This window comes from Chiloscyllium plagiosum, unplaced genomic scaffold, assembly GCF_037043375.1.
Source record: "Chiloscyllium plagiosum isolate Xiang-an unplaced genomic scaffold, Cpla_swu_hap1 HiC_scaffold_13, whole genome shotgun sequence".
Taxonomy (NCBI): Eukaryota; Metazoa; Chordata; class Chondrichthyes; order Orectolobiformes; family Hemiscylliidae; genus Chiloscyllium; species Chiloscyllium plagiosum.
In genome coordinates, this window is record NW_028270151.1 from 49,826,077 (window position 1) to 49,853,206 (window position 27,130).

The following is a 27,130-nucleotide window of genomic DNA, read 5'->3' on the forward strand; positions in this document are numbered from 1 at the left end:
ACCAGAACTAGAGGGCATAGACTTGAAGAAACATTCGTAATGTAAAGGATAGTAGATAGATAGAGTCATACAGAATAGGAACAGATCCTTCAGTCCAACTTGTCCATCTGACCTAGTCCCATTTGCCAGCATTTGGCCAACATCCTTGCTGTACATCTCTATGACTCTATTCAGATATCCAACCAGATGCCATTTAAATGTTGTAATTATACCCACCTCCACCACTTTCCCTGGAAACCCGTTCCAAACATGTCCCACCCACTGCACCAGAAAATTACTTTTCAGACTCTTTTAAATCTTTCCTGTTTTACCTTAAACCTATGCCCTCTAGTTTTTGACAATGCCCCCCAGAGGAAGAAGACCTTGTCTATTTATCCTATCCATGTCCCTCATGATTTTATAAACCTCTACAAGATCAGCCTCTGATGTTCAAAGAAAAACAGCCCCAGCCTATTCAACCTCTCCCTATAGCTCAAATCCTTCAGTTCTGGTAACATGCTTGTAAATTATTTCTGCATTTTCTCAAGTATCAATATCCTTACTATAGAAGGGCGACGAGAATTGTATGCAATATTACAAAAGTGGCCTCATCAATGTCCTGTACAGCTACAACATGACATCCCAGTTCAATGTTCTGACCAATGAGGGCAAGCGTGCCAAACGTCTTTGTCATCACCCTGTCTAGCTGTGACTCCACTTTTAAGCAACTAAGCAACTACAGCTCTAGGTCTCTTTGTTCGGCAACACTCCCCACGGTCCTACCATTAACTATATAAATCCTGCTCTGGTTTGCCTCACATTTATCTAGATTAAACTCCTTCTGCTACTCCTCAGCCCATTGACCCATCTGATTAAGGTCCCATTGTACTCTGAGATAACCTTCTTCACTGTCCACTACATGATCTATTCTGGTGTTATCTGCAAACTTACTAACCATTTTTCCTCTATTCACAACCAAATAATTTATATAAATTCCAAAAAATGGTGGACCTAGTACCGGTGATTGGAACCTTTCTGCAAATGACAATTGCTAGAAAAACAGTACAGTCGGTTCTGCTATAACGCGTGTTTCTTCAACTCTAATTGGCTTTACTGCAACTGCAGAATTTAGATTGTTATTTCTGCAACACAAACTTCCCTCTTCTGAATTTGTTATAATGAAATTCCAGCCCCGTTAGTTTAAATGGGATGGCTATTGCACAATTTTCCTTTAATGTGAGATTGCACAAGAGCGCAACTATTGCATTACATCAGAACTGACTGTGATTTTAAATCAGAGATTGATTGAGTTGAATGGGCAGGCACATATAGTCAAACTGCAGCTCAATTCCAATCCTGTTCAATGGTGGTCCTAGCTGGAGGGTCTAAATATGCACCTCTGAAACCTTGCCTCGCTGAAAACATGGTAGAAAAATCTACACAGCAATTCTTCCCAACAAACCTGGTCTGTGTTTCTCCACCCCTACGTGTATGACCACTGGTCACTTCTCCCAATAGCTTTTTGTGGAATCTTGGTGTTAATGTTGTCTGATAATTATCAAAACATTTACTGCCATTAAAACCCTAGGAGTATTTTACTATATTAAATTTGTTATCTAAATGCAGTTGTTGCCCTAATTAGAGATATAATTTTAATTAGATTTTACTTATTTTAATTACATTCAAACCCAGTGTGGGTAATTCGTTGCTTTCATTAGAGACACAGTTTTAATTAGATTTCACTTGTTTTAATTACTTTTAAAGCCAGTTTGGGGGATTTGCAAGACATCAACCAGAAGAAGCTGGAGCCATATACCCAGTTGTGGGTTATGTTTAAGGAAAACATGGTGGCTTCCTCCAAACAATATCTTTGTTACCCATTATGGTAACTCAGATGCAAACAAGTTGAATGGCAAAAGTAGGTTATCTGGTTTACAACAATGTGGGTCAAGATTAGAGTGGTGCTGGAAAAGCACAGCAAGTCTGGCAGCATTCGAGCAGCAGGAAAATTGACGTTTCGGGCAAAAGCCCATCATCAGGAATGAATGCCTGAAACATCGATTTTCCTGCTCCTTGGATGCTGCCTGACCTGCTGTGCTTTTCCAGCACCACTCTAATCTTGACTCTGATCTCCACCATCTACAGTATTCATTTTTGCCTTTACAACAATGTGCCCAAGTCTCTTTGATCATTTACTTCCATCATCAAGCCTTCATAAAAATTAACCTTAGGTCAAAAAACTGGCTTTGCCCTCACTTTTCAAATATGTGTTTGCCTCAACTGCTACTCTCTGTTCAGGAATCTCAAAACATTGTGGCCAAATCCTGGCAAATCAGACAACAAAAATAATTTTTCTGGATTTTTAATTGAAATTTTTATCCTTTTGGGACACGCAATGAAATTCTTTTAATACTTCCATATTGCAATTATAATCACATTAAAAATATGCTTTGCCTGATGTGCCTAAATGAGGATTAAAATTTATATTGCAACTTATTTAAAGAATCTCATAGTTAGATACATTGTTTCCTTCAGGTCAGATTGTTTGTATTGATAATGCCCATTTATAGAGGATAAATAACAGTGCAACAGGCCATTCGGCACAGTCTATGCTAGCGTTTTGTTATACTTTGGTAGATTGAGGGTAGATAGAGGGTAGATGAAGTAAAATTGCATGACACATTTGCTTGTCACTGTTTTAAAATTTGGGAGAAGATTTGTAGCTCAGGTCCTCGTTGTTGTGGTTCTGTTCGCCGAGCTGGGAATTTGTATTGCAGACGTTTCGCCCCCTGTCTAGGTGACATCCTCAGTGCTTGGGAGCCTCCTGTGAAGCACTTCTGTGATGTTTCCTCTGGCATTTATAGTGATTTGTACCTGCCGCTTCCGGTTGTCAGTTCCAGCTGTCTGCTGCAGTGGCCGGTATATTGGGTCCAGGTCGATGTGCTTATTGATTGAATCTGTGGATGAGTGCCATGCCTCTAGGAATTCCCTGGCTGTTCTCTGTTTGGCTTGTCCTATAATAGTAGTGTTGTCCCAGTCGAACTCATGTTGCTTGTCATCTGAGTGTGTGGCTACTAAGGATAGCTGGTCATGTCGTTTCTCGGCGAGTTGGTGTTCATGGATGCGGATCGTTAGCTGTCTTCCTGTTTGTCCTATGTCGTGTTTTGTGCAGTCCTTGCATGAGATTTTGTACACTACATTGGTTTTGTTCATGCTGGGTATCGGGTCCTTCATCCTGGTGAGTTGTTGTCTGAGAGTGGCTGTTGGTTTGTGTGCTGTTATGAGTCCTAGTGGTCGCAGTAGTCTGGCTGTCAGTTCAGAAATGTTTTTGATGTATGGTAGTGTGGCTAGTCCTTTGGGTTGTGGCATGTCCTCATTCCGTTGTCTTTCCCTTAGGCATCTGTTGATGAAATTGCGGGGGTATCCGTTTTTGGCGAATACGTTGTATAGGTGTTCTTCTTCTCTTTTTGCAGTTCTAGTGTACTGCAGTGTGTTGTGGCCCTTTTGAACAGTGTCTTGATGCAACTTCTTTTGTGTGTGTTGGGGTGGTTGCTTTCGTAGTTTAGGACTTGATCTGTGTACGTGGCTTTCCTGTATACCTTTGTGGTGAATTCTCCGTTCGGTGTTCTCTGTACCATCACGTCTGGGAATGGGTGTTGGTTGTCCTTTTCTTCCTCTCTAGTAAATCGGATTCCTGTGAGTGTGGCGTTGATGATCCGGTGTGTGCTCTGTATTTCTGTGTTTTTAATGATTACAAAGGTGTCATCCACATATCTGACCCAGAGTTTGGGTTGAATTTGCGGTAAGACTGTTTGTTCTAACCTTTGCATTACCGCTTCTGCTATGAGTCCAGAGATGGGTGAGCCCATGGGTGTGCCGTTTATTTGTTCATATATTTGGTTGTTGAATGTGAAGTGTGTTGTGAGGCACAGGTCCAGTAATTTGAGTATGCCGTCTTTGTTGATAGGTTCCCGGTCCTGTTGTCTGTTCTGTATGTCCAGCAGGTTGGCTATTGTTTCTCTGGCTAGGGTTTTGTCGATAGAGGTGAACAGTGCCGTTACATCGAATGAGACCATAGTTTCTTCCTTGTCTATGTGTATATTTCTGATGATGTCCAAGAATTCCTGTGTTGATTGTATAGAGTGTCTGGATCCGCTGATCAGGGTGTTTCAGTTTCTGCTGTAGTTCTTTAGCCAGTTTGTGTGATGGTGTCCCTGGTAGTGGTACTATGGGTCTGAGTGGGATGTCTGGTTTGTGCACTTTCGGTAGTCCATAGAATCTGGGGGTGTTATTGCTTTCAGGTTTCATTCTCTGTAGGTCAAACCTGGTTATCTGTCCGTTTTTTTGTAGGTTCCTCAGTGTGTTGCTTATCCTATTGGTGACCTGTGGGGTGGGGTCAAACTCCCTCTTTTGGTAGGTGTTGGTAAGTGTAAACAGTTGTTGCGCTTTTTGGATGTACTCTGCTTTGTATACAGGAAAGCCACACACACAGACCAAGTCCTAAACTACGAAAGCAACCACCCCAACACACACAAAAGAAGTTGCATCAAGACACTGTTCAAAAGGGCCACAACACACTGCAGTACACCAGAACTGCAAAAAGAGGAAGAAGAACACCTATACAGCGTATTCGCCCCCGCAATTTCATCAACAGATGCCTAAGGGAAAGACAACAAATGAGGACATGCCACAACCCAAAGGACTAGCCACACTACCATACATCAACAACATTTCTGAACTGACAGCCGGACTACTGCGACTACTAGGACAGCACACATAACAGCACACAAACCAACAGCCACTCTCAGACAACAACTCACCAGGACAAAGGACCCGATACCCAGCATGAGCAAAACCAATGTAGTGTACAAAATCCCATGCAAGGACTGCACAAAACACTACATAGGACAAACAGGAAGACAGCTAACGATCTGCATCCATGAACACCAACTAGCCACGAAACGACATGACCAGCTATCCATAGTAGTCACACACTCAGATGACAAGCAACATGAGTCGACTGGGACAACACTACTATTATAGGACAAGCCAAACAGAGAACAGCCAGGGAATTCCTAGAGGCATGGCACTCATCCACAGATTCAATCAACAAGCACATCTACCTGGACCCAATATACCGGCCACTGCAGCAGACAGCTGGAACTGACAACTGGAAGCGGCAGATACAAATCACTATAAATGCTGGAGGAAACATCACAGAAGCGCTTCACAGGGCTCCCAAGCACTGAGGATGTCACCTAGACAGGGGACGAAACGTCTGCAACACAAATTCCCAGCTCGGCGAACAGAACCACAACTGTTTTAAAATGGATACATTGCTCCAAAAGTGATAACACAAAACTGTCAACAGGTGTCCTGCTAAGAGAAGAGGAGTTGAGAAGTGACTACAAGGCCCAAAATATGGGGGTGGGGGTACCCTTAACCAGAAATTATACTGGATTTGCCATGTGAACACTCAGTTACAATCATGGGCCTCACAGTGCCAGGGAGCCAGGTTCGATTCTACCCTTGGTTGATTGTCTGTGTGGAGTTTGCATAATCTCCCTGTGTCTGCATAGATTTTCTTTGGGTGCTCCAGTTTCCTCCCACAATCCAAAGGTGTGCAGTTTAGATGAATTAGCCATCGAAAATGCAGGATTACAGGATAGGGGGCCTGGTCTGGGTGAAATGCTCTTCAGAGGGGCAGTGTGACTCAACAGGCCAAATGACCTGCTTCCACACTGTGGGGATTCTATGATCCAACACCAGGTCAGAGGCTGGGATGAGGAACAAATCCTGACCTAGCCAGTGAGGCCCACTTATAAATGACAATTGAGAAAAGCACTGAATGCAGTCTGCAACATATAAATAATAAAACTACACTTTTTTTGCATTGTGTGTGGATTTTTTGATCATTGTTGGAGTATTGTCATGACTATCCAAGTCAGTATTTATTCTCAAATCCTAATTGCCCTTGAACAGTTTATGGTGACCTACCTTCCTGTATTGCTACAATGTTTTAGGTGTAGGAATACCCTGAGTCCATTATGGTGGGTGTTCAAGGATTTTGACCCAGTGAAGGAAGAGCAATCTTTTTCCGAGTCAGGGTAGCGTGTGGCAGGTGATGCAGGTTGTTGCTCTGTCGTTCTCAGTGGAAGAGGTCATGTCTTTGGGATGGACTATCTCAGGAGTCTTCATGGGTTGTTGCAATGCATCTCAGAGATGCAAACAATGTCGATGGTGTTGAGCTTCTTGGATGAGAACAATTCCAGCAGCATTCAAAATACTCAATGAGTTGACATCGCATGTGAAGGAGGCAAATGATGGTGAGTGGACATAGACATCCAGGTTACCATAGGCATTTGAGGGATGGCCAGAGGGTATTAGGTTGCATGAGTGGGACATCTGGTGTATACAGGATGGATGGGTATGAGGGGTGTGTGCTGGAAGAAGGTCTTTCTTATTTCTCCCATTTTAGAGAGGTAATGTATCTTTTGGATTTGATTCTGGACCATCCCCAGTGGAAATAACACAGCCTTTGAGATTGTGCAAATGCATGCTTGTGGATTAAAGTACATGAACACCTGGGGACTAGTAAAATGGTCAAAACATGGTTTAAAAAAGTGGTGCTAACTATTTTACAGTTCCTTTTCTCATAAAACTATTACAGGATTTGGCTGCATGACAAATTTTTCAAACTGTGGTATTCACAAAGGGATACCTATTGCTGGACAGTTCCACTTGTTTATTGAATGCAAATGTTTGTTTTAAGTGACATTTTAAGTATTTGAATGAGATGTTTATTGACATTAGCTATTAACCACTGAAGTGAAATCTTCATTGTCATCAGAGTTGTGGTCTTGTAATTTCACTGGACTGGATGTTTGTTTTAGGTCGATGAAAATATGTGCTTATTCAGTAATGATATTATAAAAATCTGGGAACTTTATATGCTGTTATCTTGCCTGCTAATTAATGCCCATGATAGCCACTCAATGATCAGAGGAGAGAGCGATATGAGTTGGCACAAATTAGGCATAAGGGCAATAGAGATTTAACAGGTCAAGGGATAAGGGGATAGGGTGGCTCAGGAGGAATGAGGCATTATAAGGCACATGCAAATATGCACAGGATATCTCAGGGTATAAGAAGGGCAATGGAACAAGAGTGCAAGGTCATAGGATGACTTAGTAGTATGAAGGGGCTATGAAAAATAGGTAAATTGCTAAGTTGGTATAAGTTGGCATGAATGGGGAAGAGAGACTAAAGGGAAGTGAGGGTTAAATGATGTTTTCTGTACTTTTATTATTTTTAAACTTTACATATATTGACAGGACCCCAGGCAGGATTTCCATTGTCCTGAAGAGGATGCTCTGGACCTGAAACATCAACTCTGATTTCTCCTTGCAGATGCTACCAGACCTGCTGAGTTTTTCCAACAATTGTTTTTATTTCCATCCAGCCCACCTTGGGAACTTTGTATGAAATCAATGAAAGAGCTTCCAAAATATAAGATACATTTGAAGATGGAAAACAGAAATAAACCCACACTGCTGTCTGACCTAGCCGTGGATCTGCTTAGCTGACTGTTTGATTTCAAGTATCCTTGGACATCAGAGTTTGTCTAAAAAAAATTAACACACTGCAATATTCAGAGCTGACCTTGGAGATGCCTGCATGGGGGAGCAGCTAAGTGGCTTAAATGTAATCTTACTGCCTGTTTTGTAAATCTACAACATTGAGTAGAGTGGGTTTTTGTTTGATTATATGTTTTATTGAGACCAATCTCTTGATTAAAAATTAGAAATATAAAACATGGGTACTAAGTGAGCCTGAAGCAGTGTTTTTTTAAAAAAAACAGAAGGAAGACCGTGCTATTTTCTTGGTCTGTAGGCTGTTAAGGTGCAAAGGTGGTCTTTAGAAGAGAGGTTGCTCTTTCTGTTGGAAGTGGGAGATTAGGGAGAGTTTCCATGTTAATGATGTATACTGCAATTCTGGTCTCCTTGCTATAGGAAGGATGTTGTGAAAGTTGAAAGGGTTCAGAAAAGATTTACAAGGATATTGCCAGGGTTGGAGGATTTGAGCTATAGGGAGAGGCTGAATAGCCTGGGGTTGTTTTCCCTGGAGCATTAGAGGCTGAGGGGTGACCTTATAGAGGTTTATATAATCATGAGAGGCACGGATAGGATAAATAGACAAGGTCTTTTCCCCAGGGTGGAGGAGTCCAAAGCTAGAGGGCATAGGTTTAAGATGAGAGGGTAAAGATATAAAAGGGACCTAAGGGGCAACTTTTTCATGCAGAGGGTGGTGTGCGTATGGAATGAGCTGCCAAAGGAAGTGCTGGAGGCTGGTACAATTGCAACATTTAAAAGGCATCTGGATAGGTATATGAACAGAAAGGGTTGAGAGGGATATGGGCCAAATGCTGGCAAATCGGACTAGACTTATTTAGGATATATGCTCAGCATGGACAAGTTGGACCGAAGAATCTCTTTCCATGCTGTACAGCTTTATGACTTTATGCATTTCAGTTGCCAGACGCTGACAGTCAAGATGTAGGTTACTGCCGTTTTAGTCTTTTATACTCAAAATGCTGCTATGAGAGGAGGTATACTTAGAGTCAAAGTGTCATACAGCACAGAAACAGACCCTTTGGTTCAACTCTTCCATGCTGACCAAGTTTCCAAACTAAAAACTCGGCCCACTTACCTGTATTTGGCCCATATCCCTCCATACCTTTCCTATTCACTCACCCATCCATGTATCTTGAAAATGTTGGAACTGTACCTGCATCTACCATTTCTTCTGGCAGTTCATTCCACATACGAATCACCCTCGCTGTGCAAAGGATGCCCCTCAGATCTTGCTTAAGTCTTTCTCCCCTTACTGTAAAAATATGCCCCCTGGTTTTGAATTCCCCCACCCAAAGGGAAAAAGCCTTTGCCATTCACCTTCTCTATGTCCCTCATGATTTTATAAACTTCTATAAGCTCACTCCTCAACCTATTACGGTCCAGAGAAGAAAGTCCCAGCCTATCAAATCTTTCCTTATAACTCAAATCCTCCAGTCCCAACAATATCCTAGTACATCTTTTCTGAACTTTCTCCAGCTTAATAATATCCTTCCTGCAGCAGTGCAACCAGAATTGTACACAGTATTCCAGTAGAGGCCTCACCCAATGTCCTGTACAACCTCAACATGATGTCCCAACACCTATACTCAAACATCTGAGCAATGAATGCAAGCATGCTATATACTTTTTTAACAACCTTATTCACCTGTGAAACACTTAACCTTATTTCACCACAAGATCAACCAACTGCCTTTCAATATTGGCTCTCAAGTTTTCCTACCAAAGTAAAATGTTGGACTTTTAAACAATTACCAAGGAAATTCAGCCTATGGATAGTGCAAAGAAAGATTCTGCACTGTTCAGTCTGAACAACAACCGTTCACAGTACCCTGCTTTCTGCCTATGGCAAGGAGGAGAAAGTGAGGATTGCAGATGCTGGAGATCAGAGCAGAAAAATGTATTGCTGGAAAAGCGCAGCAGGTCAGGCAGCATCCAAGGAGCAGGAGAATTGACGTTTCGGGCATAAGCCCTTCTTCAGGAATGAGGAAGGTGTGCCAAGCAGGCTAAGATAAAAGGTAGGGAGGATGGACTTGGGGGAGGGGCATTGGGAATGTGAAGGGTGGAAGGAGGTTAAGGTGAGGGTGATAGGCCGGAGAGGGGGTGGGGGCAGAGAGGTCGGGAAGAAGATTGCAGGTCAAGAAGACGGTGCTGAGATAAGATGGGGGGAGAGGAAAAGAGGAAGCTGGAGAAATCTGCATTCATCCCTTGTGGTTGGAGGGTTCGTAGGCGGAAGATGAGGCGCTCTTCCTCCAGGCGTAGTGTTGCCATGGTCTGGCGATGGAGGAGGCCAAGGACCTGCATGTCCTTGGCGGAGTGGGAGGGGGAATTAAATGTTCCGCCACGGGGCGGTTGGGTTGGTTGGTGCGGGTGTCCTCTGAAATGTTCCGCAAGTAGGCGGCCTGTCTCCCCAATCTAGAGAAGGCCACATCGATGCAGCAAATGATGTGTGTGGAGGTGCAGGTGAATTTGTGACGGATATGGAAGGATCCCTTGGGGCCTTGGAGGGAAGTGAGGGGGTTGGTGTGGGCGCAAGTTTTGCATTTCTTGCGGTTGCAGGGGAAGGTGCCGGGAGTGGAGGTTGGGTTGGTGGGCAGTGTAGACCTGACGAGGGAGTCGCGGAGGGAGTGGTCTTTCCGGAACGCTGATAGGGGAGGGCAGGGAAATATATCCCTGGTGGTGGGGCCTATGGCAGTAAGGAAAGAGAAGCATCTGAGTTCTCCTGATGTCTTGATTAATATTTATCTCTGATTCAGACTAAAGTAGATGAGCAAGTTAATTATCCGATTTGTTGTTGCTTTTTGGGACTTTGTTATGCATAAATTGGCTGTTGCAGTTACTTACAAGTGTCAGTCATACAGGGCAGAAGGCAGCACCACGGAAATGGGAGCGAGACTGAGAATGTTTCATGATTAGTTATGATGAGAAGAAAATTAAGTTTCTGTCAGCACTATCCCTTGCTCAAAACTGCAACATGCATGTAAATATTACCACAGCCACCCAGCCTTCAAAGACGTGAAATGCACCTTACAGATATTTTTCCACCATAATATTATGCTTAAAGTGATGAAATGTCCTGAGAATATTAAAGGTACATTACAAATGCACATTTTCCTTTCAAAGAAATCATTTTGCTAAGTACTTGGACAGAAAAAATTGAAATTATATATTCATTTAAGTTTAGATATGTGGAGCTATTCCCTTAAGTATTAACAATTCAATAAGAAACATTGGTTATATCCAATTGAACATGGAGTGAGGCTGCAAGAAGAAGTTTTTAAACAAACAACATCGTAACTCTGCTGCATATAATCTCAAAGTAAATCTTTTCTTATTAGAAGGATTATTAGGAAACTGAAGTAGAGCACAGGGGAAATGCAGTATTTTCATACTCATTAAAATGAAGTACATTTATTCTATTGTTCAGGAATGTTAATGCACGGAATGAATATAATCAAGTTTAATGAGTACAAAAATTCAATCTTGTTCCCATGGAAGTAAAACAGGCAGTGATCTGTTAGAACAAATAGAGATAATGACCAACTCACAGAATCTGACCATAGGTTTTGACTTTTCTTACAAATTTAAGATAGAAAACACAAAAATGCATAAACACATTAAAGTGAGACACTAAATGTTAGGTGGAATTTAATGCTCTCTCCTGAAATGAGGCTGGTGGCAAAGTGCATTTAACTGAACAGTGGGAACTCTATGCTTTCTTGCCTCTGGCCAAATTAAGCCCAGAACAGGAAATTTCATGACGTGGAGGAGCCGGCATTGGACTGGGGTGGACAAAGTTAAAAATCACACAACACCGGGTTATAATCAAACAGGTTTATTTGGAAGCACTAGCTTTTGAAGTGCTGCTCCTTAATCAAGTCTGAAAGCTAGTGCTTCCCATAAACCTGTTGTATTATAACCTGGTGTTGTATGATTTTTAACTAGGAAAATTCATGGTCAGTCTTCCAGGCTTACTGACAAATAAGGTACTTAAGTAATGATTAATTTAATTTTTATTCACTCATGGAAAGTGGGTATTGTTAGCATTTATTGCCAATCCTTAAATGCCCTTGAGAAGGCAGTGGTGAACTGCTGCAATCAATAAATTAGTGCTTACTTAAGGGCAGCAAACTCAGCCTCGTATGACCCTACCTCTGATCGAGGAGACTGGATTCAAGTCCCACCTGCTACTGAAGTGTACAACAACTTGATTAGAAAATGTCGAAGGCCTACACTCTGCTGCTCCTGGAATTCAACTAGTGGTGAGTGAGGTGCTCACCATGCAATAAACTGACAGGCAAACCCTACCAGGATTGTGTTTGAGATCCCAGGGGATGGGAGAGGGTGCTTTGTTTTTAGATAGTCAGTCCTTGATTAAGAGACCCAATTTCAGGAGGAAGGCAAGGGCCTGCTGAGGGCCATCCTGGACCATGCTGCTGACCCTCCCCCACAACCCCAGACCATAACCCCCTCCAGCCATCACTCAGTTGTGGCCTGGGTCGCTTGGTGGTTCTGGGCCTTTAGTGTAGATGTTAATAACTACAGCTACCACCTCCTCATTAATGCTGCTGACATAGAAACAGTTGCTGGCCTCTAAAATTTCTTCCCCCAAGGTCCTTAAGGCTGGAGAAGGCCCAGCACTGCCTAGTAAAGTACCTAAACTGTGCTTAATTTGGAATAACTTCTCAGAAGTAGGCACAAGGGATTCTCAAATCAATTTAACATGATAATTGAGAAATAAAAACTGCAAATTTTGTAACACCAGCTTCAATTTTAGAAAATATCTCCATATAATGTAAGTTGTGAAGTTGCTATGGTTTATTTATTTCAGTTTCTCAATATGCTTCTGCTGCTAATTAACAGTTGACCCACATCATACAAGGATTCCATCCCATTCTCCCAATTCCTTTGTCTATGTCACACCTGTTTGGATGATGTTTCCAAAACAGCGCTGCTAACATGGATTGCTTCTTCCATGACCGTGGTTTCCTACCCACTGTGGTTGACAGGATCCTAAACTGCATCTGACCTTTCACCCTTGCTTCCGCCCTCACCTGTTCCTATCACTCACAACAGCATGATTGGGTTCTTTGTTTTCACTTTTCATTCCACCGGTCTCCACATTCAAATGGTCATTCTCCGTCATTTCAGACAACACCAGCAGAATGCCACACCAAACACATCTTTCCCTCTCTCCTCCTATGCTTATTTCACAGAGATCGTTCATTCTAGAACACCCTACGCCAGTCCACACCCACCAACACCACCCCCCACTCCTATAGCACTTTCCCATGTAACCATGAAGGTGCAACTGCTGCCCCTTCACCGTCTCCCTGCTCACCATCCAAGGGCTTAATCAGTCTTTCCAGGTGAAGCAGCGTTTCACTAGTACATTGTCCAATCTTGTGTATTGTATTCGTTGCGCCCAATGTGGTCTTCTCGGCATTGGAGAAACCACACGCAGACTGGGTGACCGCTTTGTGGAATATCTCTGGCCTGTGCACAAGCATGACCCAGACCTTCCTGCAGCCGTCATTTTAACATAGTGTCCTGCTCGCATGGCCACTTATCTGTCCTTGGCATGCTGCCATGTTCTAGTGAATCACAGCACACTGGAGGAACATCATCTCACCTTCAGACTAGGCACTTTACAGCTTTCTGGATTTAATATTGAGTTCAACATCTTCAAATTGTGAACCATTTTGTTCCTTTCTTGAAACTTGAAAGCCTTCTGCTTGAGGCGGTGTCTGTTAGCTATAATCAAACTGGCTGTAAAACCCTTCAAACCCAGACTTTTCAGAATCACTCCTTTTACGACCTCTGTGAACAAAAAAGCCAAGGACTGCATAATCTTGTTAAAGGAGCAGCTTCATCACAGATCAGATGTTGTGACTTTGCTACCAGGTCAACTTTTCTTACCAGCCAAATGAGATGTAAAAGATAAGCTTTGTTTACATGAGAAGGCAGCCCTACCACTAGCTGAAGTGCAATTAATTGAGGATGCAAGTCAAAGCAAATAATATAAATTTGGTTGATTTGTATTATAGCTGTCCTTGATAACACTGAGTCTTGTCAAACAACATGAGCTTTGAGTTTGCAATTTCCTGCCTTTTTCCCTCAGGTATAGTGAAACCTTGTATTACAAGAGATCTTACATAAATCAGATTTTTTTCCAAAAATCTTCATATCCTACTGAACCTTTGGAAAGGTTTCATTACTAATCATTTGCGGATGATTTTGACAAGTGTTCTAGATCGGCATTTGCTGAACTTCCATACGACTGGCTCAGAGCCGCAAATACATTGCCCGAAAAAAATTCACAATGGACTCCACTTAATTCTCAAATAAATACTTTAATTCTGAAATCATAGCAAGGGGCTATCAATCTATCAAGTTTGTATCAGTTCATTTGAAGAACTATTCAATTCATCCCATCCCCAGCTCTTTCCCTATACATATACAACAATATTTTCAAAGTATATAACCAAATTTATTTTGTAATTAATTACTAAAACTTTCAGCATTAATCTGAGGCAGCATGTTTTAAATATGAACTCCTCACTAGGTATAAACATTTATACGTGTTCTCTTGAGATGTTTAGCTAATCACCTTTGTTGTGATCCTGTTATGGACTATTAATGATTAAAGATTAATGTTTAAAGAAGAAATCTGAATATCCAGGAATTAATTGACAGTGCCATGCATATCACAGTTTTTAAAAACAAAACCTTAATGTTACACAACAAGAAATTAAACCAAACAACCACCTCTAACTTAACATTATAGCTCACGCTATAAAATAAATTCAAGTTATTTGCCCACACCCCTTAAAAGTTCTGTCTTACAATATCTTGAAGGTTCATTCACTTTATTGAGGACCAACCCAAACATTATGCCACAGCCATCTGCAATATCCTTTAGTTGGCCATCATATTTCAACTATATATTGAGGTATAACTTACATGGGAATGATTCCATTAGCTTCAGACAAAGTGATCCTCCAACTTTCTGAAGTTTATGCATGTGGACAATATAGCTCCATTGGACATCCTGGACATCCATGGGCTGTTTTTCCTCAGTCAGCATTTCCTCCCCTCACCAGCTTTTGTACCACCCTTTCCAAGTCAATTATTTACAAAAAGACCAAATGTCAATGAGGAGCACTGTAGTTTTCTCCCCCTACCAGCTGGATCTAGATTCAATATTCTGGAGCAAACCTCCCAGCTTCAATTCTCTCACCAAAACCCACTGAACTGTCTGTTTCTGATAGCAAGCACACATAGATAAATGAAATAAAACAAAGTTCTACCGAAGGCTCCACCTGAAAGCTCAGTCTCTGGCAATTTGGCACGTTTTGGGATGATACAAACAGAAATACAAACAAATTATTTTGCATGCAATTCAATGCCTCAGTTCTGCAACCTGTATAAATAATTCATGTTGCTAATAAAGTTGTATTGTTGTTTCTCTAGAATCCCTGACTCCATTATAAGCTTCAAAGATGGATCATTCACTGATTAAACTTGCCGGAGGAAGCACCACAAAAGCGTTTCACAGGAGGCTCCCAAGCACTGAGGATGTCACCTAGTCAGGGGACGAAACGTTTGCAACAAAAACTTCCAGCTCGGCGAACAGAACCACAGCACTGATTAAACTTTTCACTATTAACCCTGATTTTGTAAATCAAACACAGGTTGCCTTTTCATTGTATTCAATCTGGGGTTGCTTGTTCAGGGTACCTTCACAATTTCTCAATTAGATGCCTTTAAAAAAAGTTAAAACTTTAATTCCTAAAACAAAATGTTCTAAAAATGTATGAATTATGAACCAGATGTTCACAGCACCTTAAGTATGAGCCCTCTGACGAATGACCGTTTAGACATTGGAAACAACTTCTCTATTCATTTCATCTAGATATTCATTCCATCTAGATTTTATGATTTCTAAGTAAAGCTTTTGAAAGCTTTAATGATTTTAAACATCAGTGCAATTTAGAACTGAAAACTAGTCGGAGTCATGGTGACCACCAAACTATCATCATTTGTCCTAAAAGCTCATCTGCTTCAATCATGCACCTTCAGGAAAAGAAATTGACAGTCCTTACCTGGCCTGGCCTGTGTGAGACTCCAGGTCCAGAGAAATATGGCTGAGTCCTAACTGATACAGTTGAGCAAGCTGCTCTTTCTCAATGGATATTATGAATGGGCAATAAATGCTGTGCATGAAAGTTTCTTTTTTAAAAAAACTCAATCAAGATGATCAAATATAATATGCTTTCACTGAACCCATATTGGCTCTTGTTTATTATTCCGTACATGCCCAACGATATCTGAAAAAGTTACAACTAAAGCTTATGGTCGTCAACTTCACCATGACACTAACATACAAAAGATAGATTACATATTCTATTCAAACTATCATATTACTATTGTTTGGGGAAAAAATGAAGTACGCACAAACTTAACATGCAATAGTTTAAAACAGGATGTAAAGTGGCTGTCAAACAGAAGATACAAAAAAATCAATGGTTAAAAAAGGCACTTAATTAATCATGCTAGGATTCTCACCACTGAGTAGCATAGCCAGTCTCTACAGAACCAAAATTAAGCCAGGCTTACACAGATTATATTGTTACATGTTGATCACTGGCCTGTCTCCATCAAGAGTGAACTTACATCAGCTCCTCATACAAATATACCTCCTTGCTATTATTAGATGTTGAAAGGAATCTTTCAAGTCCAAAGAGAAAGTGTATTTTCACTTATTTGCAGTGATTTCTACAGTATGGATAAAATGATGGCAAGAGATGGGTGCTTTTCCATGTCAGTGCTGTGCGGTGTTTCATTAATGGTGATGCAGTACCCATATCAGGTACAGACCTGGAAAAGTAGCCCTCATAAGAAAAAAACCTGAAATTTCTACAAAGCAAACACAAGTTGAATAGGGTGAAATCACAGGGCAAGGATCAAACATATATCAAACCATTATTTAGAATTTAGATACGTGGTTTTAACATATTAGGAAAAGCCCTAAGCCACTTCTTTATTTAAAACCTTTTGAACAGATTACAAATGTTGAAAGTATTCATATATTTTGAAATAAGCACAACTCGTAACAATCGTCAGCTTTTTTTGTTCAATCATAGGTCTTTGGTCATTGGCCTGTAACATTACTGCAAAGCTATGTCTTTTTTTTTTATCCTAGTCATTCTCAGAAACAATGAAGTGCACCAACTACAGGTAGTACTCCATCAGTTTTGTCACTTTGGGTTGTGAGAAACTCCCACAGCTGTGTAAATAATTCCAATTCAGCACCTACATCACAGGTCTGATCAAAGATTCAGCTCGTTGATTCACCCTTAAAGATCTGTTACGAGAAAAAACAGAGATGATTGTATAGAATGGGATAGATCATTGTTTTTCTGCATTATGTGGGTGGAATGCAGAAAGGAAAATCTGATAGGGAGGATCACACCAGAGAATGATTTTCTTTGCTTTCAAATTAAAGGGAAATTCAACAAGTTCCGTGAGGAGCATCCAATCCTCCATTTCCTCATTACGTTGATATTTAGCTGTAAAAATAAAAACTGATTCCAATGTGTTTGAACAGGCTAACTCCCAGATGTTTAATATTCACATAAATTAACTGGCTGAAATCTTAGTGTTTATAAGAACACACACTGAATTTCTAGTCAATTTTAACTGACCAGTTAGCAAAAATTTTAAAGTCAATTCAACCTTATCCAAACAGAATTATGTACTCTGTTTCTTAAAATTTTATAAAGGAGTTTAAATTCCTAATGAAAGACTAGGGGCTCTATATTCCACATTTGTGTACTCTCTATAATGAAATGGCCACTTTTTGACTTCCATTTGCAGTCCGCATGAAATTGACAGAATGGCCTTGCCAGCACTGGAGGTTTCCCTCAACCACTTACTCTTTTGCTAAGCATTGCCTGTGAGCTGAGATGGCAAGCTGGGCTCCTTAATGCAGCTTGCCAATTGTTAGAGCTGAAAATGTGTTGCTGGAAAAGCGCAGCAGGTCAGGCAGCATCCAGGGAACAGGAGAATCAACGTTTCGGGCATAAGCCCTTCTTCAGCAATTGTTAGAGACCTACAACACCGAACCAATCAATAGGTCAAGCCTAGAATGGACAGGAGACAATCCCAGAGAATGCTTTTGCGCATGTCTATATAGAACATAGACCATTACAGCACAGTACAGGCCCATTGGCACTTGATGTTGTGCCGACCTGTGGAACTAATCTGAAGCCATCTAACCTACACTATTCTATTCTCGTTCATATGCCTATCCAATGACCGTTTAAAAGCCCTTAAACTTGGTGAGTCTACTACTGTTGCAGGCAGTGCATTCCATGCCCCTACTACTCTGAGTAAAGAAACTACCTCTGACATCTGTCCTATTTCTATCACCCCTCAATTTAAAACTATGTCCCCTCATACTAGCCACTGCCAGAGGAAAAAAGCGCTCACTGTCCACCCTATCTAACCCTCTGATTATCTATGTCTCAATTAAGTCACCTCTCAACCTTCTTCTCTCTAAAGAAAATAGCCTCAAGTCTCTCAGCTTTTCCACCTAAGACCTTCCTCCATACCAGGCAACATCCTCGTAAATCTCCTCTGAACCTTTTCCAAAGCTTCCACATCTTCTCTATAATGCAGTGACCAGAACTGTACACAATACTCCAAATCTGGCCACGCTGCAGCATGATTGCATGGTTCCAAAACTCAATCTATCAATAAAAGCTAACACACTGTATGCCTTCTTAACAACCCTATCAACCTAGTGGCAACTTTTAAGGATCTATGTCCCTGGACACCTACTCATCTACAATATTCATCTCTGCTCATCTACAATACCAAGAATCTTACCATTAGCCCAATGCTCTGCATTCCTGTTAATCCTTCCAAAGTGAATAACCTCACACTTTTCCGCATTAAACTTATTTGCTACCTCTCAGCCCAACTCTGCAGCTTATCTATGCCTCTCTATAACCTACAACATCCTTTGTCACTATCCACAACCCTACCAACCTTAGTATCATCTGCAAACTTACTAACTCGTCCTTCTATGTCCTCATCCAGCTCATTTATAAAAATAACAAACAACAATGGACCCAAAACAGATCCTTGTGGTACACGACAAGTAAGTGAACTCCAGGATGAATATTTCCTATCACCTGTCACCCTCTGTCTTTTTTCAGCTAGCCAATTTCTGATCCAAACCGCTATATTACCCGAATATGAAATTAGTAAAAGTAGTTCTGTTCTTCCTAGTCCACAAAAGTAAGTTAAACTTCCCTCGTCTGTTTTATGTGACTACTCATAGTTCCTTCAGGTCGATCAACAGCTGGTACTTTTGAATCTGAAAATTACAATCTGAGTCCCTCCACAGACATCAGACTCTGATTTGCAAATTCAAGCGGTCCAGTTAATAGCAGGCAAACTTGGGCATCAATGGGATGGCAGAAATGCCACATGCACATTCAAATTTCAACTGGTGACTACATTTCTCAGTTACAGAACAGTTTAAAATGTTCTCATGGTGATAGATTGATTCGTACTATTTTTGAACTGTAGTGTATGTATATTAAATTTAATGTTACTTTTAGGAGCGAAGCAAGATAATTTATTTTTATTTGATTAAGCTTGCTCAAATATACTACTAATACCACATACTCACAGGTGATAGCATATTTAGTAATAGGATACAAGATAATTTACCTCATTAAGTACCTTTAGCACTTTGTGGAGTATGAGAATTGAAAGCAAGAATTAAATATTCCCAAGAAGTTATCAAGGCAACAAATTTCACCAGGATTTGATCATCTCCCTCCCCACTCACATCCTTAATCTCATTTTAATTCAAAGTCTGCTTTTGGAATTTCTTAAAATATACAAAATAAACAAACTTTGAGCTTTTCCACAATGTAGCATTGAGTAAGAGACAGAGGTATACTTGCTAATTTCAGATACAGCAGCAAACATATGAATCAGGAGCAGAGGTAGGATATCTCTTCAGCTTGTTCTGCCATTTGGTGAGGTCATGACTGATCTGGTTGGAACTTGAATTCCATTACCTGGTTACTCCCAAACTCTGACTTCTTTGTTAGTCAAGAACCTATTTTTACTTTTAGCATATTACATGATTCAGTTCTAGTGCTCTCTGGGGAGGAGAATTCCACAGACCCTTGATCGTTCAAAAGAAAACCCTTCCTCCTTATCGCGATCTTAATGGGAAGCCTCTTATTTTACACTGTGACCCCAAATTTTCATCTCTCCCACAAAGGGAAAAGTCCTTTCAGCAACCATCCTGTTAGGTCCCCTCAAGATCCTCTCTCTTTCAATAAAATCACCTCCATGAGAAACTGTGGGCATCAGCAAATACGAATTGTATTCAACCACAATTCTCAACCTGATGGCCCAACATCCCTCACACTTCCATTAGCATTGATCATGAGATGTGAACGCTGGTTCAATGCAGAGTGCAGGAGAGTATACCAGGAGCAACATCAGCCTACATTGAAATGTGGTGTCAACAACACACCAAACAGCAGAAGCAGCATGAAACAGACAAGGCTAAACAAGCCCACAAGCAATTGACCAAATTAAGGCCTGTATCCTGTCTAGTCCACTTATGAATAGTGTTGGGCAATTAAACAATGAGCAGGAGGAGGAGACTCCAGATTACCCTTATTTGCAACAACGGTGGAGCCCAGCACAACCTAATTCAGGAACCGCAATTTCCCCTCCCACATGATAATAATGCCCTTTAGCGCATCACCTGCACTTCCTTCACCTTTGCCCTCTAATTCCGGCCGCAACAAGGATAGAACCCCTCGGTCCTCACCTTCCACCCCATTATCCTCTGCCATTTCCACCCCTACAATCAAATCCCATCACCAAAAATGTATTTCCCTCCCCACCTCTGTCTGCAGAGACCATTCACTCTGTGACTCTGTTAGGTCCACGTCCCCCACCAACCCTCTCTACAAACCCGACAACTTCTGTCCCCACTGCAGGAGATGTAAAACCTCCACCCCACCTCCATCCAAGGCTCCAAATGTCTCCCAGCCAGCAGACACTTACCTACACATCCACGTACCTCATCTACTGTGTCCATTGCTCACGATGTGGTTACCTCTACATTGGGGAGACAGCACGCCAACTCATGAAATGTTTCAGGGAACATCTCTAGGATACACACACACCAAACAATCCCATCACCCTGTGGCAGATCACTTCAACTCCCCCTCCCCCAAGGACATGCAAGTCCTGGGCCTCCTCCATCGCCAAATCTAAGCCACCCAACAACTGGAAGAATGCCTCATCTTCCGCCTTGGGACTCTTCAACCATACAGCATCAATGTTGGCTTCATTAGTTTCCAAATCTCCCCTCCCGCCACTTCATACCAGAGCCAACCCTCCATCTCGGCACCACCTCCTTGAACTGTCCTACCTGTCCATCTTCCTTCCCATCTATCCACTCCACCCTCCCCACCGATCTATCATTGTTACCCCCATTTGCATCTATCACCTGCTATTATTCCCTCTCCCCTCACCCTCCAATTTATCTCTCAGCTCCCTCCCCCCCTCCACATTCCTGATGAAAGGCTTATGCCCAAAATGTCAATTCTCTGGCTCCTCAAATGCTGCCTGACCTGCTGTGTTTTTCTAGCACCACCCTTTTCGATTCTGATTTGCCAGCATCTGCAGTCCTCACTTTCTCCTAAGGCTAATGCATTTGCAACCACCGTCACCCAGAAATGCCAAATGGTTGATGTCCAATGTGGAAACCTCGCAGGTATGTCCTTTGCATAAAACACAGAAGAAGTCCATCCTGGCCAATCACCGCTTTATCAGAGTATTATTGGTCATCAGCAAAGTGATGAAAGGGGCCATTAATAATGCTATCAAGGGTCAATTGATTAACAATAACCTGATGAGTGATGCTCAGTTTGGGTTATGCCAGAACCACTCATCTCTTGACGTCATTACAAGGATGGTCCAAACAACTGCTAAAAGAGCTGAACTCCAGAGGTGAGTTAACTGCCCTGGACATAAAGGCAGCATTTGACTGCATTTGATATCAAAGAACCCTAGCAAAACTGGAACCAATAGGAATCAGGAGAAAAATATTCTCCTTTGGTTGGAGACTTATTTGGGATAAAGCAAGATTGTCATGGTTGTTACAGATCAACCATCGTATCTCCAGGGATATCACTGCAGGAATCTATCATGGTATTGTCTTAGACCCAAACATCTTCAGTTGCTTCATCAATTACCTTCCTTCCATCATGAGGTCAGAAGTTTATATCAATGCGCTGGGCTCCACCATTGTTGCTGAAGATTCCATCACGTTCAGCGCTATTCGCAACTCCACAGATACTGATGCAGCTCATATTTTTGTGCAGCAAGACCTAGGCACTACCCAGATTTGGGCTGACAAGTAGCAATTAGAATCAATGCTGCACAAGTACCAACAGCCATCTCAATGAGAGAGAATCTAACCAACACCATTTGATGTTCAACAGCATTTCTAGTCTCAACATCTTGAATGTTACCATTGACCATATTCTGAAGCGGACCATAAAAATGCTGTGGCTGCAAAGGCCATTTAGTGGCTGGCCATTCTATGGTGAATAGCTCACTTTCTGACTCCAGCAGCTACAAGTCACAAATCGAGGCAGTGATGGAATACACCCCGCTTGTTTGGATGAGTGCAATTCCAGCAACGCTCAAGAAGCTTGACACTATCCAGGATGAAGATGGTGACTGTCACCTTATCCGTTAACTTCTACTTTCACATTCTCCATAGTGGGAGCAGTGCATACAAGATTCATCATAGTGACTCACTATTCTTTGACAGCACATTCCAAACCCAAGATCTCTAGCACCTTGAAGGAAAAGGGCAGCATAAGACGTAGAAGCTGAAATTAGGCCTTTCAGCCATTTGAGTCTGCTTCACCATTCAATCATGGCTGATAAGTTTCTCAACCCCAGGTCATTAAATATATTTAAGACTGAGATAGATAGATTCTTGATTGTCAAGGGGATCAAGGGTTTTGGGGAGAAAGCGGGAGAAACCCTTAATCCCCTTGACAATCAAGAATTAAGAGCTATATTTTTGTTACTTTATTGTCACTGGGTCAAACTCCCTCTCTAACCTTACTGTGGGTGTTCCTACAGCCCAAGGACTACAGCAGATAAGGAAGGCAGCTCAGCAACACCTTCGAAAGGACGATTAAAGGAGGGCAATTTAGGTTGGCCCAGCCAGTGATGTGTACTCCTGTGAATGAATTTTAAAAAAACCTTATGCTTGCAATAAATGGCAACTTGCACATAACTTATTTGTAATGCATCATCAGGACATCCAGATTCTTCTATGCTGTAATCTACCTGCATTTAAATAATATTTTGCTTTTCTAGTCTCCTGCCAAAGAGAAAACATCCACATTTTCCTCCGGTTTATTCTACCTGCCAAATATTTGCCACTCACATAAACTATCCATATCTAATTTTTATATATAATATATATATATATATATATCTTATCCCAGTGGTCCCTTCATCCAAGTCATACAGCACTGAGACAGACCCTTCAATCCAACTCGCCTGTGCTGACCAGAAACCCCAATCAAACCTAGAGCCATTTGCAACTATTTGGCCCATATCCGTCTAAACCCTTCTTGTTCATATACCCATCCAGATGCCTTTCAATGTTGTAATTGTACCAGCCTCCACCACTTCCTCTGACAGTTCATCCCATACATGTACCACCCTCTGCATGAAAAGGTTGCCCCTATGGTCCTTTTTAAAATTCTTCCCCTCTCGCCTTAAACCTATGCCCTCTAGTTTTAGATTTCTCCACCTAGTCTATTTACCCTATCCATGCCCCTTATTATGTTACAAACCTTTATAAGGTCACCACTCAGCCTCCGATGGTGCAGGGAAAAAAAAGCCCCAATCTATTCAGCCTCTCCCTATAACTCAAACCCTCCAGTACCAGGAACATTCTTTAAAATGTTCTCTGCACCCGTTTGAGTTTAACAATATCTTTCCTGTAGCAGAACAACCAAAACTGATTGCAGTATTCCAAAAGCGGCTTCACTAATGTCCTGTATATCCGTAACATGACTTTCCAGCTCCTATTACTCAATGTTCTGACCAATGAAAGCATGTGTGTCAAACACCTTCTTCACCACAGCCCTATCTTCTTGTGACTCCACTTTCAAGGAATGATGCACCTGCATCTCCAGGTCTCTCTGTTCAGCAACAATCCAAGGGCTCTACAATTAATTGTACAAGTCTGCCCTGGTTTGCCCTACTAAAATGCAACATCTCAAATGTACCTGTATTAAACTCCATCTGCCACCTCTCAGCCCAATAGTCCATCTGATCAAGGTCCCATTGTATTTTGAGATAATCTTCTTCACTGTCCACTACACCAACTATTTTGGTGTCATCTGCAAACCGTACCTCCTATATTCACATCCAAGTAATTTATATAAAGGACAAAAAGCACCAATCCTTGCAGCATATTGCTGGTCACAGGCCTCCAGCCAGAAAAGCAACCCTCCACCAATACTTTCTGTCTCCTATCTTCAAGTCGATTTTGTTTTCAATTAGTTAGCTCCCCGGATCCTATGTCATCTAACCTTACCAACAAGAACCTTGCAGAACGCTTGCTGAAGACCATACAGATAATGTCTATTGCTCTGCCTTCATAAATCATTTTTGTCACCTCTTCAAAAAACCTGACCAAATTAGTGAGCTATGATCTCACTCACACAAAACTATGTTGACTACCCCTAACTAGTCCACGCCTTTCCAAATGCATATAAATCCTGTCCCTCAGGATCCCCTCCAACAACTTACCCACCACTGCCCTAAAGTTCATCGGTCCCTGGCTTTTCCAACATCCTTTCTTAAATAATGGCACCATATTATGCAACCTCCACTCTTCCAGTATCTCACCCATGACTGATTAATGATACAAGTATCTCAGCGAGGGACCCAGCAATCCCTTCCTCAGCTTCCCACAGAGTTCTGTGAAACACCTGATATGTCCTGGGAGTTTATAAAGATTGCAATTAGCTGAGTGGCCAGCATTGATCTCTATTCCACTATTTGTTACTTCATGCCAATCCAAAATTAACCCATTTATGCCTAACATCTGTTTCATGTTAGCTAATCAATCTTTTATTCATTTGGATATGTTCCCCATTTAGCAGGAGTACCATAATCTTAGATGTGGTAGTGAAGAATGGTGGCTATTCAATTCATTACTATTTCCATATTTCCCATAATTAACTCTCAAGACTCACTCCTTAGAGAACTACACTTTTCCTGTTTAAATATTTGAAGAAACTCTGAATGCATTTAAATTATTACTCATTGTCAGATCAACCAGCAGCAATCAAGTATTATGCACATCCTAATATCATAGCCAAACAATAAAAAGAATACTTTCAAATTGCACGTGATTTTTAGATGCTTTATTCTGGGGCATTCCTTTCAAACTCTGCTTTAATTCTTTAAAACAAAATAATGTATTAGCCAATTGATGTAGAAAGTCAAACAAAAATGCAAGAATGCAGAAATTACAGAGAAACTCAGCAGGTCTGGCAACACTTGTGAAGAACAAGTAGAGTTAATGTTTTGAATTCAGTGACCCTTCTCCAGGGATAGATAATGTAAGCCAGGGAGAAAGTAAAGCTGATAAAGAGGACCATATATAGGTGAAAAAGGATTGGCTGTGCTGAAAGCAGCCCATGTCATAATTGGACCTTAAGTGTGGAGGCAGGTCAAGGGCAGGGAAAGTGATGCTCAGGCTCTAAAACGGTTTCAGGACTCAATATTGAGTCTTGAAAGTCACAGAGTCCCCAAGTGGAAAATGAGACACTGTCTTTTCTGAGTTTTGTTGGAAAACTGCAATAGGGCTGAGACAGAAATGTTGGTCAGGGAACATGGTGGCATCTCACTTTCCTTGAGGACCCTGCACATCAGGATTCATTATCAAGTTCAATCATTTTACAGCCTGTACACCTTCTAGGCCCTTAAACCAACCTTATACCTCAGCCCCTGACAATCACAGCCAACCCATTTTTCACCTACTTATGGTCCCTATGATCAGCTTTACTTTCTCCGCAGCTTACCATTATCCAACCTTCGTTTGCCTAACTGTCACTGGACCACCTTTACCTATCTGCTCACTCCTCACATATTGCCTCAAACCCTACCCCCTGTCTTCAGCATATATACTAACTTTTCCTAGTTATTATTAGTTCTGAAAAATGGTCACTGGACTTGAAACTTTAACTCTGCTTTCTCACCTCAGCTGTTGCCTAACCTACTGGGTTTCTCCAGGATTTCTATTCTTCTTCAGATTTCCAGCATCCACAGTTCTTTGTTTTATTTTAATGATTTGTGTATAAATTTCCTTTCACTCACCTGATTTGCAAAAGCTCAGCAAAAGCTTCACTCCCAGCCAAAACATAACTGATTCCAATTGAAATACTGCAGAAAAATACACATAAAAGTAAATCATTTCCTGTAACTGTTTTGTTCAGTTATCAAACAAAAGATCATTGTGATTTTTAATGTACCATAAGGCTTCAAACTTTACAAATATTTCACAGGTTTTCACCTTCAAAATATTCACTATTCCTGCTAGAAAATCTGCTAGCATTGTTGTAAACCGTTGTGTGAATTGAGCATTAAAAGCCATAGCACTGGCCCAGGATTTATAAACAAACTTAGTCTTGCACACAAACTCTACAAAAAAGGACATTAACCAAAAGCAGAATTTCAGGTATCAGAAGAAAGTCACATGGGACCTACTATGGACCAGGCCAGAACCCCGTCAAAACATTATAAGAAGGTAGCACAGACTCTAACTGTTCTTATTTTAAAGGCAGATGTGAGGTGGATATTCTAGGAGTGATGCAGCTGGTCAAACCACTCAGCTTTAAGCAAAACATAATTTATTTACACACTACAGATGAAACACGAACTAAAGAAAGCACAATTTAGAATAACAACTTATTTGACAACACAACTAACTATATTGCAACTTAATGAAGCTGTTCCAAATCCCACAACATCACAGAGATACATCTCTTGGCAAAAGGTAAATTCAAACACAGGTTCTTACAGGCACGACAGATTTCAGAGAGAAAGTTCAAGCAATCCATCTTTTGAAGCATGGAACCTCTTTTCAGTATAGCAGCTTCTCTAGGTCCCCAGCAATGTTCAATTGCTTGCTAAATACTAAACTAATATAGGAAAAACTTGAACTGGGAAAACTGGCCACTCTCCTGCCATTGTTTTAAAGTAGGCAATTCCTGCCTTTACAATCCAGCTTGAACAAAAACCAAGGACAACATAACCTTGTTAAAGGGGCAGCATCATCACAGACCTTGGCAAGTCAGCTACATTTGTCAAAGAGGGAATACACACAGGGAGATCAGACCAAAGCAATAATAGTTCAAAGTTCT

The 27,130-nt window shown here is 41.3% G+C and overlaps 1 protein-coding gene across 5 annotated transcripts in view; it reads right to left on the reverse strand.

The window, feature by feature from the left end:
* The window catches only part of LOC122555934 (uncharacterized), a 316,199-nt gene that overhangs the window by 185,849 nt on the left and 103,220 nt on the right, over window positions 1-27,130 (reverse strand). For 4 of the 5 annotated variants that reach the window (XR_015759187.1, XM_087993575.1, XM_043702225.2 and 1 more), the window contains exon 7: window positions 26,085-26,150. The exons of the other annotated variant lie outside the window; for it this stretch is intronic. Coding sequence is in view for 3 of the 4 variants with exons in the window: in XM_087993575.1 (XP_087849701.1) it covers window positions 26,085-26,150 (66 nt within the window). In the remaining variant the exon portion in view is untranslated. The remainder of the gene's footprint in view (window positions 1-26,084; window positions 26,151-27,130) is intronic. 5 annotated transcript variants of the gene reach the window in all.